Source organism: Lepidochelys kempii, chromosome 11 (assembly GCF_965140285.1).
Source record: "Lepidochelys kempii isolate rLepKem1 chromosome 11, rLepKem1.hap1, whole genome shotgun sequence".
In the NCBI taxonomy this organism is placed as follows: Eukaryota; Metazoa; Chordata; order Testudines; family Cheloniidae; genus Lepidochelys; species Lepidochelys kempii.
The window spans coordinates 57,187,181-57,202,837 of NC_136390.1; the positions used below are offsets into that span (position 1 = coordinate 57,187,181).

The 15,657-nt window shown below is 41.5% G+C and overlaps 1 protein-coding gene across 1 annotated transcript in view; it reads right to left on the reverse strand.

The window, feature by feature from the left end:
- The window catches only part of BOLL (boule RNA binding protein), an 80,768-nt gene that overhangs the window by 16,899 nt on the left and 48,212 nt on the right, over positions 1-15,657 (reverse strand). The window contains exons 8-10 of the mRNA XM_078848000.1: positions 11,633-11,680; positions 5,943-6,071; positions 4,250-4,348 (exon numbers count right to left, since the gene is read on the reverse strand). Of these exons, the coding sequence (XP_078704126.1) occupies positions 4,250-4,348; positions 5,943-6,071; positions 11,633-11,680 (276 nt within the window). The remainder of the gene's footprint in view (positions 1-4,249; positions 4,349-5,942; positions 6,072-11,632; positions 11,681-15,657) is intronic.

Genomic DNA, 15,657 nt, shown 5'->3' on the forward strand with positions numbered 1-15,657 from the left:
TCCAGCTGAGGGCGAATGAAGTAAGACATCCTCCAAAGATGACAGGAGAGGAAGTTGATGGCATCATTGGTGATACGCGAGTCTTGACATGCATGTCAAAAATGGCCTTTGGGCTGTGGTTGGAAATAAGTGGAGGGATCTGAGGAACGGGACCTCTGAATCCTCTGTCATTTATGCAGACTCAGGTGGATGCTAGTAATATGCAATGTGTGAAGGGGGTGGTCATGGTCTAAAGCAGTGTTTTTCAAAGTTCGGGTCATGACCCAGAACTGGGTTGCAGCATGTAAGGCACTGGGTCTCCTTCCTCAGCACCCAGGGACCCTATCAGCACTGCTGACTGGGACGTTAAAAGTCCCGTCGGCGGTGCTGCCCAGCTAAGGCAGGCTAGTGTTTACCTGTTCCGACACTGCGCTGTGCCCTGGAAGAGGCCAGCAGTGGGTCCAGCTTCTAGGCAGGGGGGCCATCAGGCTCTGTGCACTGCCCCGAGCACCGGCACATGGGAGCTGGGGGTGGTGGTGCATGCGGGCGAGAGCCATGTGGAGCCTCTTGCACACCTCTGCCTAGGAGCTGGACCTGCTGCTGGCCACTTCCAGGGCACACTGCAGCCTGCAGTGCCAGGACAGATGGGAAGCCTGCCTCTGCACCCTGGCTGTGCTGCTGACTGGGAGCCGCCGGAGCTAAGCCCGGGCCCCAACCCTGTGCCCCAATCCCCTGCCCCAGCCCTGAGCCCCCCAAACCCAGAACCCCTTCCTGCACCCCAAACCCTTCATCCCTGGCCCCACCCCAGAGCCTGCACCCCTAGTCCAGAGCCCTGATCCTCCTCCCAGGCAACCCCCTGCCCCAACCCTGAGCCCATACCCCAAATTTCCCCTCCCACACCCTCATCCCCAGCTCCATTGGGTCACAGGCATCAACAATTTTCTTCAACTGGGTCCCCAGAATAAAAGTGTGAAAACCACTGGTCTAAAGGGCTGTCTCTAGTGTTTCCTCCGGGGGATGGAGTGTAAATTCCCAGGGATCACAGAGTGGATTTTGAATCCTTTAGAGAACGCAGGGATTTATACATCTTTTCATTAAAAAGGTTGGACTCATCAAAAGGGAAGTCGTAGATGGTGGACCTCTCTAGAAAAGCCTGACAACTGGAGCCTCAAGTCCCTTTGCATGACCAGCCCTGTGGCTAAATTTCTGGAAACTGAGTTCTTTCTGTAGCTACCTGTATCATCACCAAGTTAGGGGCAGGATGGGAAAACAAAAAGTCAGCTCCTTTGGCAGGAACAAAATATCATCTTTTGGCTCTTTCTGGTGTTGGAACACAAGATGCTGGTGTGTGCCAAACTGCTCTGGCCAGTTCCAATATAGCCTTGTTAACTGGAAGGGCCACACTGGTCGGTCCTTGCACTTGCAAAGTCCAAGAGTTGGTGTTGAGAGCGCTGGACCTCTTCAAATAGGACCTGTGGACCATTAGTGACCCATTGCAACAGCTCCTGATACTAATGGTGGAAGTTGATGAAGGAGTGATGGCATTGTCTGGAGATGATGAGAAAGCCCCCTCAGAACCGGTTCCAGCTCTTCCTCTTTGTACCCTAATGGAACTAGCTGACGAGAGGAGAGGAGCAGTACAATTCCTGAGAGAGGTCTGGTCACCTGCCATGGGGTCCCAAAGGCCCCAATAAGGCCTCAAGGAGGGATCCATTGGCCATGGTGGCCCCCCGGGCAAACAGTACCAGCTCCCTTTGGGGGCGGGGGGGTTATATCCAGAGGGATGGTAAGAACAGCTTGTCAGGGCTCCTGTGCCTTACTGGAGATACCGGTGCAGCTGTCTCCTCTGATTCCTTCAATTCCAAGTTTGCAGTGGTGGTTCCATCAGTACTGGGCGCTCCTGCCCGATGGGTGGAGATGTAACTGCTCCTGGGACATCAGTAACGATCACACTCTGGGATAAGAATGTCCCTCAGGAGGAGAAGGCCTGAAAGGAGTGGAGATTGCGGGGAGGAGAGGAATATATCCTATGGTGTACTAAGGTCTCCGTATGGCCGAGAGTCTGGGGAGTTCCAGCAGAAACACCTGAAGGATGAGGCTTGTCTGTCACAGCCGGTCGGTCTTTGAATAAACAAGGTTGTACCAATGATGTATCTGGACCTGTAATTGTAGATGAGACTGAAGAGTGTATGTCTTTCCACTTCAGTCCTGAAGGTCTTCGGCGGAGCCAGTTCCCTGGGTTCCATATGTGACATCTCACCCAAGCTGGACCGGCTAAGGAAGGAAACGCGTTTCTTATGGACAATCCTCCGTGAGGATCTGTCCTTACGCCCATGAGATTGCCCCTTACTGTCATGGGAAGTCTTGTAGGAGGAATCCTTGGGCTTTGGTGCTAAAGGTTCTTCTCCAAGGCCTGTGCTTGGAGAGGCACGGCTGGTTGGTTGAGGCTGATGTACACAGAGGGAGGGTATTCCAGGCCCAGGTCAGAGCGAGGACTCATAGTCTCCTCCATTAGGAACATTTTTAGTTAGAACTCTGATCTTTCTAATTCTGGGTGGAAAGCATTGACAGATACTGCACTTCAAAGACATACGTGCGTCGTACAGGCATCATTGATGATTGTCACTGAGGAGAAGGAGCGAGAAGATATAATTTTTGAATCCCAGGATTCTGGGCATAGTCCTGGGACCGGGGAGCATTTTCCCTGAATGGCGGGTGACGGAACTATCTTATACTAACTATAACTACTAAGCTAAGATATAAAAACTATTTACGAAGAGTTTATTTTACAGGTTATGCACGGAGTGAAGGATGACACAATTCTGACTCGGGTCATGTGCTGATAAGCAGGAACTGAAGAGGCATCTACCCACACTGCCTCTTTTATCCTCGGTCGGGAGCACGAGGGAAGCTACTGAGCATGTATGGGTCAACGAATATTGCATTGAAGAATTTCTGGACTCGGGCACATGGCATGCATGCGTATCCCACATGTAGAATACACAAAGGGATCATCACTCAACAAACATACAATTATTTTAATCTTTCATTAACTGATGTTTGTTCTGAGTTTTGATGATGTAAGGTGCTATTATGTTTTCACAGAAACACAGGAACAGTCATACCAAATCAGATCAGTGATCCCTTTAGTTCCATACCCTTGTTTCTGACCGTGGCCAGTCCCAGACGTTTCAGAGGAAAAGTAAGAAACCTCAAAGTGGACAATTAAAGACTAACCTGCCTTAAGGATAAATCCCTTCCTAACCCCAGAAAGTTAGTGGCTGCTTTATGCTTTGAAGCACAAAGGGTTATACCACATCTAATTTGTCTTTAAACCTATCCAGCACAACTGTGGATGATCTCATTAGCCATACAATGTTTATTACTTTTTGCATTACAACTAAACTCTTGGCCTCAATGATATTTAGTTCCACAGGTTAATAATACAGTATGTAAAAAAGTATTTCCTTTTCCTTCTGTTTTAAATCTATTTTTCAATTTCATTGGATAGCCCCTTGTTTTTGTTTTCTATACCATTCATTATTGGGGGAGCTGGTATTTATCCCCTAAATTAAGTTGCCTAACATACTTTGCATTATGAAGGATTCTTGTGACCTTTTCTTTGAGATGATCTCACAGCTCATTTGTTTGTAGGAGTCCTTTGATATTTGGAAGGGGGAAATACCCTCAGGCTAAAGCAGCGCCTGCTTTTTGTTAACATCCTGAAAATATGCTAGAATATTAAAGGCATGATTTTGTCATACAGAAGCTGTGCTTGTCTGTCCCTCTCTCAGCAAGTTCAGCTATATATTTTAAAATTCTATTTTTAATTATTATTTCAGTCAACTTTCTCCTAGAGAAGTAAGGCTCACTAGTCTATAAGTCCCTGTACCATCCCTAAAGTCTTTTTTAAAGATAAGTACTGCCATTTGTTAACCTTTAGTCCTCTGGAATAGCAGCTGATCTTCATAAGAGGTGGCATATTTTTTAAATTTCTTCAGATAACCTCCATCTTCAGAAATCCTGGTGATTTGTTACTTTTTAATTTATCAATTATTTCCAGCTCTTCCTCATTTGACACCTTATTTTCTGACTGTCTCATAGTTATTACCTGAATCGAATAATTCCAAGGTGGGTATCTCCCCAACATCCTCTGTGGTGAAAACTAATGCAAAGAAATAGTTAGTTCCTCTGCAACATTCTTGTCCTCCTTACTTACCACCTGGCAGTACGTAAGACCAAAAGAAAAGAAAAAGACTACAGAGCTTACTTTAACTGGCTCAGGCTGCATCACAGGTGTTGGCATAGCTATGGCACTCTGGGCATAAACTTGGTGATATGCTGCTTGAACTCCATGATCAGAATATGGCTGTCAAAAAAAACCCAAACATTTTTTATAGGAAGATTTTTAAGAGTACAAAAGCATGCTCTACATTTGTATGTTTTTGTAAGCTCTCTTATGATTTAAACCGCTAAAAATTGTGGACTAAGTTAACCTGACTACCTATCATTAATCAAGGATTTTTTTTAATTTATTTTTTCCCCCATTGCAGAACAGGTTTTGGTAAATCACTTAATATTGCACACTTGTTTATCAGTGCCACCCACCTTTCTTCCTAACGTGGAAGCCCATTAAAGAGATTAATTTCTGTACTATGAATTCAGTTTACTCATAACTGTAAAGGAACAGTATATAAATGTATTATATTAATATTGAAACTCCGTAACCAATATTTTCAGCTCGTTTTAAAAATTTACTCAGGAAAGATGCAGAATGCTTTTTTCTTCAACAGGTGTATTGTATGCATGTAGCTTCCCCCAATATCAATAGACTATATACCTGTGGATTGAAGGCATGATACAGCCATGTTTTCCTAAATTAATTCTGGTTTTATTTGTAGTTGATCTGCCTCCTAAAATTTCTTTGTACATAATTGGTAACCTTCTGATTCATGCACAATTGGTAGAGCATGCAAGATAAATATAAAATTAGCCAGCAAAGGAGCAGTGTGTGCAGTTGCATAGGAATGTCAATATACATTTGTTTTAGAGAAAAAAAAAGTGCAGGCTTCTGCATATACTGTTTGTCATTTGCTATAATTTTTAGTGAAAAATACTTGACTTCACCCCCCCCCTCCCCATAGTCCTTCTAGCTGCTTTAGTGATTAATTCTTTTAATGAAAGAATACTATGCCAATATATCAAAATAATTGTACAGGTCTTTTGCCGTAGCTCCATTTTCAGGAAAACATATTGCTATATTTTCCTTCCACTTCTTATATATTCAATTACTAACAAATGGTTTTATCAGAAATTTTCTAATACTTTCTCTCCAATCTAAAAATTAACAATTTTTGGGAAAAAAAAGACTGCAAAAAAAAGGATTGCTGTTGACTAAGAAGTAAAGATTCATATGCACAAAACAGCAGAAAATATTTAATTTTTAGAACCTGGAAAACCTTACGATTCTAATCCCCAGAATTGTCAAACACCACGTTCCTCCACAGAAAAGTATTCCAGCGAATTTATATTCTTAGAAGCATTCAGATCAGACTATAACCATTCAACAGTCCTAACAAGCAGTTCAGTCTGGATTTATTCATTTTGAACTGTTAGCGTGAATGTGGAACTAGCAGAAACATTTAACCTAGTCCTCCCACTGCTGCCCACAATCCAGTGGCAGCCTTTCAAAATATTTCAAAATCCAGTGTTTCTGCTAGGAAGCCGTGCCAGGAATTCTGAGAGAGGTAACCAAGAGGCACTGCGATTGCAATGACTTAAAACAATACTAGTGTGGGCATGGAGAAAAAGTGCAAAGGGTTGTAAACTTCTGCATGGCTGATGTAGTTGCACTGAATTGTTTGTACTTAAATTGGTTCTGTTTAACTGGTTCAAATAAAAAATGTTCAAGTTTCTATTGCATATAAGTATATATATTGTATATAAAAGTTCCATGAAAGTACCTCTGGAACTGCAGCTTCCATTAGAGAGAAAGGAGGAGGTACACATCCACTGTCCTGTGCAATTTCTAGTGGCTGATAAATAACTTCAGAAGGGTGAAGATAAAAGAATGAGGTTGAAGAGGCAGGAGACTGAAATAAAACAAGATTTAGTACACGTTACTGAACTGTGCCAGTGGTAAGCAACACCAAACTAAAGACTTAAATAACTGACACTGAATTTTAGGCAACTTAAAAAAATATTTAAAAGTTTTAGATACTACATTTGGCTTCGACTCCCCTTGCTATTTTTGTGTTTTTACAATCAAATTTTCTTCTTTTAAAAATGTCTCTCCTCTGCTATGTGAAGAGCTGACGCAAACAAAAGGGAAAAGTAACCGACCGACCATACAGGGGAAATAATTAAGATGATTTTACATGAAGTTCTGTCAAAAGCACTCAGTCAACAAACTGTAAAAATAAATATTCTCCTCATTCAGTTATAGTAATCTTATATACTACTGTAAAAAAATTAAAAATTAAAGTTTGCACATACAAGTATGAATTTTAAAATTGATGGTGTTGCTTTAACATTTTAATCCCAGGGCAATTTGGTAGAAAAGAAGAAAGAGAAAACACAAAAGTCAGAAAGCAAGAGAGAGTAAGAAAGTTTTCTAAGCACATTCAAAGTGAACTGATGTACTTTTAAAAGTAACTAAAATATAAAAAGTTGTTTAAGATTCCAAATCCATAACTGAAGAAATATATAAACTTAAAATATATTTAAAAACACATTATTAAAGGAAATTGAAAGGTTGTTTTTTTTAAAATCCCTGCAAAAATTTGATAGTTTTCTGTTTTTCCTGCAATAGTTAACAAAAAAACCCCCCAAACAACTGAAGTAGAAGAGGAAATATTGCTTTGTGTACTCGTGACATCATACATTCCCACAATAAAAATACAAAAACCTGAATACCAGTTGTGGCGTTTAAATAGGAAATAAAGCAATTTTCAAGTATTTTTTTTTAAACTTATCCATTTGTTATTTTTAGGTCTACCCATGCATAGTGTTAATCTTTTAGGATATTATGAAGGTATTGATAAAGACTTAAGTTAAAATTGTGTTGAGATTTACACTTAAAGCAGGATGAACATTCCTGCATTCCACACTGTAACGACTAAATTTAGTCTTCAAATTTACCATCACAACTCTTCAGAGAACAAGTTAATTTTATCCCCCCACACATTTAAAAAACAAAAGGAAACTCCCTTCACAAAAAAATGTTATTAAGTTAGTTAAGGTTGCATTTCCTATGAATGCAATTACTACCTTACCAAACATTAGATTTCACAGCCTAACAACAAATTCACTTTAATTTTTAGCATAGAACCACTCACAATGCACATATGTACGCAAAACCATAATTCTATCCTACTATCTCATGTAAAATATTACATGTATCTATAAATTAACAATCTTGCTTAGTTCGTCAAGCACTGTGTAAGTTTGTGGTGCTAAACTAAGTGTCCAGTCTTGTAAATATTTAATTACATGAGTGAAAATTTTCATAATTGGAACAAGTCTTAACTTTGCACACATGCCCTAAAAAGCTTAAAATTATTGGCTCTCAGCCTGCATGAAGCTCAACAAGCACAAACTCCTGTGCCTATACTGTACTCCATAAAAGCGTAGCTGTCCATGCTTACTGATTCTGATGAAGGATCAGGGCATTGAAAAGTTTGTATTTATTACAATGTTTTTTCAGCTCAACTTTAGCAATAAGATACCATGAATAATTTTTGGGTTTTGTTGACGTGGCTGAATCATAAAACAAATAATTGAACTGGTGTAAAAAATTTCCTCACACATATCCTCACAAAAAAACTTCAGATAAAATAAAAAAAGACATAAAATGTTTTCAGTTTGGCCTAGATCTGTTATTAATCGAGAGAACTTTAAAAAAACAAAGACCATTACAAAGAGAGTCCTGTTTCATGTTCCCCCAAGATTGTATCATGTGATGGTCAGCTGTTCCAATCTTGCTGGCTTGTCTTGTATGAAACAACACGAGATTTAGTTCCATCTTGGAAAAGGGGACTTTTGTCTTGCAATTCTTCATAGATGTAAGCGGGTCCTTAAGAGGGAGTCTGAAATTTGTAAGCCCCAATGAAAATGGCATTCTTCAGACTCCACTTGCATTGGTATATTTGCTTTAGGCTTACCCAACTGGTGACTGAGTTCAGTAACTCTTCGATATGAATAGCTTTTATATTAGTAGCTTCCACTACAGTGCACAGTGGAGAGAAGATCTCTGGGAATAGAACTGGTCTTCTCTTCTTTTTCTTATTTGTACATGCCACTGCTGTAGTGCTGTCATATTACTAGGACAAGCTTCTGGGAGGCTCTGACAGTTTGGAGGATATGTCTGTGTCAACTTATGAATTTCAGCTTTGGCTTGTGAACACCGTTTCTATTTGTAAGAAGACGTAACTCACCCTCTTCAATAACTGTGGTTCTTCAAGATGTGTGTCCCTATGGGTACTTCATGCTAGGTGCGCTTGCGCCCACTGCACCTTTGATCAGAGATTTCACATAGCAGTTTCCGTTAGGCTCATGCATGCACGTTACTCAGTCTTGTGCATCGCACCATTGTTATATAGGACCGCATGGGCCAAAATGCCCTCAATTCCTTCTCAAGCTTCATGACAGATAATTCCAAAGACAAAGGAAAGGAGTATGGGTAGTGGAGCACACACAGGGACATGCATCTCAAAGAACCACAGTTCCTGCACAGAGTGAGTAGCCATTTCTTCTTTGAGTAGTGTCCCTAGGGGTGCTTCACTCCAGATGGCTACTGAGAAGTTCCCCTTAAGGAGGAGGGGGCTTTGGAGTGAGTCCAATACAGAAGAAAGACCAGCAGAGCCAAATACAGCATCGGAAGCGGAGTCATGAGTTCATGCATAATGCTCAGCAAAGATATATATATATATATAGAGAGAGAGAGAGAGAGAGAGAGAGAGAGAGAGATCCAAGTCGCAGCTCTACGTATCTCAATAATGGGAACATTTTTCAGAAAGGCTACTGAAATAGAAATGGACCTTGTAGAAAGTGTTTGTATGTTCGAGGGTGCTTGGAGATTGCAAGGTTGGTAGCAACAATGAATATAGTCGGATATGCACCTAGAGAGTCTTTGTTTATAAATTGCTGACCCTTTTGATCTGTCTTCAATTGAGACAATTTGGGGGACTTTCTAAAACAATTAGTCCTGTCAAGATAGACGACCAGCGCTCTTCTAATACTGAGTGCGTGTAACAGTGCTTCCTTCTTACCCAGCTCCGGTGTAGGGTAAAAGACCGGAAGATGAAGGTTAATGTGGAATTCTGAAGATGCTTTTGGTAAGAGCTTGGAGTGTGGTCATAATATGACTGTGTCTTTGAAAAATACAGTGAAAGGGGAGTATGCCATAAGGGCCCCTATTTCCCTAACTTGCTGGCTTGACATAATGGCTACCAGAAATGCCGTTTTCACTGATAAATGGAGGAGCAAACAGGTAGTCAGTGGCTCAAACAGTGTCCTCAAGTTGGGATTCCAAATCAGAATAGGACATTTGACTTGTGGGAAGAGATTTCTGACTCCCCTGAGGAATCTTATTGAAGTTGAGTGAGCAAACACAGAATAACCCTCTATTAGAGAGCGGAAAGCTGCCAAGTGGACCCTAACAGAGCTCAACAACAAACCTGAGTAGTTAAATCCAGGATGTAGTCCAGTATATCTGACAGCGATGAGGTTGCTGGTGGAATGTGCTTTAGGTCACACCAGAAGCAAAATCTTGTCCATTTTTGCGAGTAAGTGTAGGGGGTAGACTGTTTCCTGCTATGTAACAGTACTCTTTTTACTCCCCCTGAACAGGCTGTTTCTAAACCTGCAAATCATTGAGTAGCCATGCTTTGAGGTGAAGCACTCTGAGATTGGGGTGAAGGATCTTTCCGTCTTTTTGGGAAAGAAGATAAGGAGCAGTCCAGAGAATGATCAATGAACAAGAAGCCAGCTTTATGAGGGTAAGGAAACGATGTCCGTCTGGGCCAGGGTGGAACTATTATAATAACTCTGGCTTTGTCCTCCTCTTTCTTGAGCAGAACTTTGGATATTAGAGGAGTCAGAGTAAATGCACACAGTAGACCTGACAACCACAGAAAGTGAAAGGCATCACTCCAAGGACTGGAGACCCAGGCCACCTCTGGGGCAGAACTGAGCACATTTCTTGTTTCTGGCCATGGAGAATAGATCTATCTGAGGGATGCCACATTCCATTGTACTCAATCACATATTTTGGCAATCTATTTCCCACTTACATGCTGATCGCCTGGGACGTAAGCTGCTGTGATGATGATCTTATTGCATATGCACTAATTCCAAAACTTTGACAGCTTCGGCACAGAGGGAAGGGGGATCTTCCCCTCTTTGTCAACTGATATAGAACATGCATGACCTGTTGTTCAGCACGACCTGTATGTATTTGCCCCAATCAATGGTAGAAATTAGAGACAGCCATATCTGACTGCCTTGAGTTCTAGGATGTTGATGTGCAGAAGACATTGCTCAACTCCCTAACAGAAGAGCAGGGACAGACAAGGTTCTGGGGGCTGTTTTAAAAAGGACATGCTCTTGAGGAAAAGGAAGCCATTTCTTCTATGGAAACAAATGACCCAAAAAAGGAAAATGGAGGCAACAGAGACTTTACTTAAATGTCTTGGACCAAACCCAAGACCCACAAAGTAGGGTGAGATAACACTGAAAGGGATTACGTTCAGGTGTGTTTTTGTTTTCCATAGGTCTGTAACTCTCTTGTGCCTTTTAAGAGGTGTATGTGACCATGTCTACACTAGCGAGTTTACAGCAGCACAGCTGTACTGATGCAGCTGCACCGCTGTAAGCCACTCGTGTAGCCACTTGATGCTGATGGAAGAGAGCTCTCCCACCGACATAATAAAACCACCTCCACGGACGGTGGTAGCTATGTCGGCGTGCAACTTTGCTGATGTAGCACTTAAGGAAGATGCTATCTACACTGACAAGAGAAGCTCTCCCATTGGCATAGGTAGTCCACTTCCCCAAGAGGCAGTAGCTATGCTGACAGGAGAAGCCCTCCCATTGACATAACACTGTCTACATGGGAATTCGATTGGTATAACTGGGTTGCTCCTTTTTCCACACCCCTCAGCGATGCATTTATATCAACCTAGGTTTGTAGTGCAGACCAGGGCTAAGGCTGGGCCAAATGGTGACAGACGTCACTGCTATTAGACTAACCAGGGCATGTCTAATTGCCCTGTGTTTCAGGAACTTAATATTCCCTTTGAGTTCAGACTCAAAATCCCTTGGATGGCAAGATTCCCCATCCATATAAACTAGAGAACTCCTGTAAGCTGGACAAAGCTCTCCTGTGGTAAAGAAATACTATGTGAATAAACAAACTGGATGTGATATTTTATTAAATTGTACTATATCCCTTCCATTATGCCAGGAAATACTGCATGATTGCATTACTGAGATATAGCAAACAATATTAACCTGAACAGTGCTGATTAACTGCCTTGGGAGATATCATTTCATCAATGAATTATGTACAAGTGAATTAAAAATTGAAAAAGCATACTGTGCATTCAAACAAGGAAAGCAATGACCAAATGCTGTAATTATAAAATATATTTACCTGTGGAACACTCCATTGCCACTGCCCTGAAAGATACTGTGCAGGTGCCTAGGTTCATAAAAATAAGATAGTTTATTATTTCATAATTCAAACATTCTTATATGGAAAACACACAGACCTTTCAAATGCGTTGTTTTGAAAATAAAACAGACACTTGCAGGTCTTAGCTGATGAAAAGGATGTAAGGTAAAATTTTCAGAAGAGTCTGAGTAATTTAGGCGCATAAGTCCTATTGACTTTCAATGGGACTCTGGTTTGGGCACTTTTGAAAATGGCACTTAGGATCCTACATCACTTAAGCACATTTGAAAATTAATTTTTTTAAAATAAATAAAACAGATAAAATACGAAGTTTTACTACAATTCAAAAGTATTTTTAAAACTTTGCAACAGTCCTATTTTTAAAGATATTTTTATCATGGCCACAACTGATCAATAAAGCCAGAAACTTTCCAGAGAACTCTTCTTCCAATTAAGCATTGGTTCCCAAACTTTAACAACCTGTGAACCCCTTTCACTAAAATGTCATGTCTCGCGAACCCCCTCCTAAAAATGAATATTTCCAGGAATTTTATCCTTTACCTGAGTATAAATTATAAAAGCAGTGATCTTGGAAATATAAAATTTGTTTTTATAACATCCTTATTACACATTATTTATGATTAATTACGATTTATCATGACGCTATTTTTATTACATTATGAAAACAGCAACACTCTTCCAAGATCTCACTTTTGTAGCTTGTAACGCTTTGAATAAGCCTGTTATAAGACAAGGCTCCTATGTTTCATCAAGGAGTACCGCATGAAGGTATTTATGAAGCCAACTCAAAGAGTTCCTCCTACACAAGGATTCAGATCTTGAGCAGTCTAGGCAAACAACACACGTTACAACAAAGCTTAAACTTGTTCTTCATATTAATTTTAAAAAACATACTAAAAATAAATGCCTATTTAACTTTAAAAACAGCAAAAAATATCCACCTCCCTTTCCATTTCTTATAAGGAGTCTTGAAGTTTAAATCTCCTCAGTGTGATAGATATGCTTGCTTTGATCTGCTTAGCTCTTGGAAGTCCAGGGGCTCTGGGCTGCTGGCCCCGGGTTGCCCGTGGTCCCTAGGGACAGCTTTGTCCACCATTAGGGAATTTTTTCCCAAGAACCCCCTATAACATTTCATGAACCACTGCAATAAGGTCCCAAATCTGCAAACTACTGGTGAGAACCCTTGTGCATGCATAAGTCCCTTTAACATCAGTGAGACTGCATGGGTGTTAGAATTCACATTGGTGCATCTAGTTATAGGATCAAGTTCTAAACCCTTCGTGATTTCCAACTTTGTATGATTTGTTCACCATTTTTTTAAGCAAGGATGGGATTGACCCAGCTATCTAGCATTACCATAAAGAAAGGACCAGAGTTCATTCCAAGTAGGCAGGGAGAAAATTCAATCCCAGTGAGGGGTTGCAGGAATGGAATACCGCAGTATGCTATCTACTGTTACTTTAAATTTTAGGTATTGCACTGGTAAACTTTGAAGGGAGCATTGTTTGGCCAGAGGGACAGATGCTACGAATTTATGGTTTTGAGAGAATGGTGAAAGCAAAACTAGACAGTTGGAGAGAATGAGAGGATTACTCACCTTGTGCAGTAACTGAGGTTCTTCGAGATGTGTATCCCTGTGGGTGCTCCACTTTAGGTGACTATGCACCCGGTGCCTCTAATTGGAGAATTTTGACAGCAGTACCTGGCTGGGCTGCACATGCGTTCTCCCCGTCTTGCGCCTGTTGCGGTAGTTGATTAGCGCTGTGCAGCCCCCCCCCGCAGTTCCTTCTCTATTGCAGAGGACTAATTAGAACTCCGAAGTAGAGGGGAAGAGGGAGGGTAGTGGAGCACCCACAGGGACACACAAATCTCGAAGAACCTCAGTTACTGCACAAGGTGAAAAGAAAAGGAGTACTTGTGGCACCTTAGAGACTAACCAATTTATTTGAGCATAAGCTTTCGTGAGCTACAGCTCACTTCATCAGATGCATATCGTGGAAACTGCAGCAGACTTTATATATACACAGAGAATATGAAACAAAACCTCCTCCCACCCCACTGTCCTGCTGGTAATAGCTTATCTAAAGCCATCATTAGGTGGGCCATTTCCAGCACAAATCCAGGTTTTCTCACCCTCCACCCCCCCACACAAATTCACTCTCCTGCTGGTGATAGCCCATCCAAAGTGACAACTCTTTACACAATGTGCATGACAATCAAGTTGGGCTATTTCCTGCACAAATCCAGGTTTTCTCACATCCCCCCACCCCCATACACACACAAACTCACTCTCCTGCTGGTAATAGCTCATCCAAACTGACCACTCTTCAAGTTTAAATCCAAGTTAAACCAGAACATCTGGGGGGGGGGGGTAGGAAAAAACAAGAGGAAACAGGCTACCTTGCATAATGACTTAGCCACTCCCAGTCTCTATTTAAGCCTAAATTAACAGTATCCAATTTGCAAATGAATTCCAATTCAGCAGTTTCTCGCTGGAGTCTGGATTTGAAGTTTTTTTGTTTTAAGATAGCGACCTTCATGTCTGTGATTGCGTGACCAGAGAGATTGAAGTGTTCTCCGACTGGTTTATGAATGTTATAATTCTTGACATCTGATTTGTGTCCATTTATTCTTTTACGTAGAGACTGTCCAGTTTGACCAATGTACATGGCAGAGGGGCATTGCTGGCACATGATGGCATATATCACATTGGTGGATGTGCAGGTGAACGAGCCTCTGATAGTGTGGCTGATGTTATTAGGCCCTGTGATGGTGTCCCCTGAATAGATATGTGGGCACAATTGGCAACGGGCTTTGTTGCAAGGATAAGTTCCTGGGTTAGTGGTTCTGTTGTGTGGTATGTGGTTGTTGGTGAGTATTTGCTTCAGGTTGCGGGGCTGTCTGTAGGCAAGGACTGGCCTGTCTCCCAAGATTTGTGAGAGTGTTGGGTCATCCTTTAGGATAGGTTGTAGATCCTTAATAATGCGTTGGAGGGGTTTTAGTTGGGGGCTGAAGGTGACGGCTAGTGGCGTTCTGTTATTTTCTTTGTTAGGCCTGTCCTGTAGTAGGTAACTTCTGGGAACTCTTCTGGCTCTATCAATCTGTTTCTTTACTTCTGCAGGTGGGTATTGTAGTTGTAAGAATGCTTGACAGAGATCTTGTAGGTGTTTGTCTCTGTCTGAGGGGTTGGAGCAAATGCGGTTGTATCGCAGAGCTTGGCTGTAGACGATGGATCATGTGGTGTGGTCAGGGTGAAAGCTGGAGGCATGCAGGTAGGAATAGCGGTCAGTAGGTTTCCGGTATAGGGTGGTGTTTATGTGACCATTGTTTATTAGCACTGTAGTGTCCAGGAAGTGGATCTCTTGTGTGGACTGGACCAGGCTGAGGTTGGTGGTGGGATGGAAATTGTTGAAATCATGGTGGAATTCCTCAAGGACTTCTTTTCCATGGGTCCAGATGATGAAGATGTCACAAGGTGAGTAACCCTCTCTTCTTCTTCGAGTGATGTTCCTGAGGGTGCTCCACTTTAGGTGACTGTAGAGCAGTGCCCCTCAGGTGGAAGGAGGGGTTCGGAGTTAATTCTCAATGGACGATAGGACTATGTGTCCAAGCCAAGTGTCGGATGCTGAGACTTGGTCAATGACATAGTGTTGTATGAACATGTGGGGTGATGTCCAAGTAGTTGCTTTGCATATGTTACTCCTGGGGGAATTCTGCACCAGAAAATCCAAAATTCTGTGCCAAAAAATCCGAAATTCTGCGTATTTTATTTGTCAAAATCATGCAATATAATTACACCAGTTTCACTTATGTTGGTAATTAATTTAAACTACCATACAGAAAAAAATCATAATAACTGTTCAGATTTCTTAAACACATGAAAGTTAAGTTACAAAGGTAACCAAGACCCTGCATTCCAGTTATAATGGATTTTCATTTCAATTACATTACTTTTATTTTGGTGTTCTGTAAAGTAGACTGTC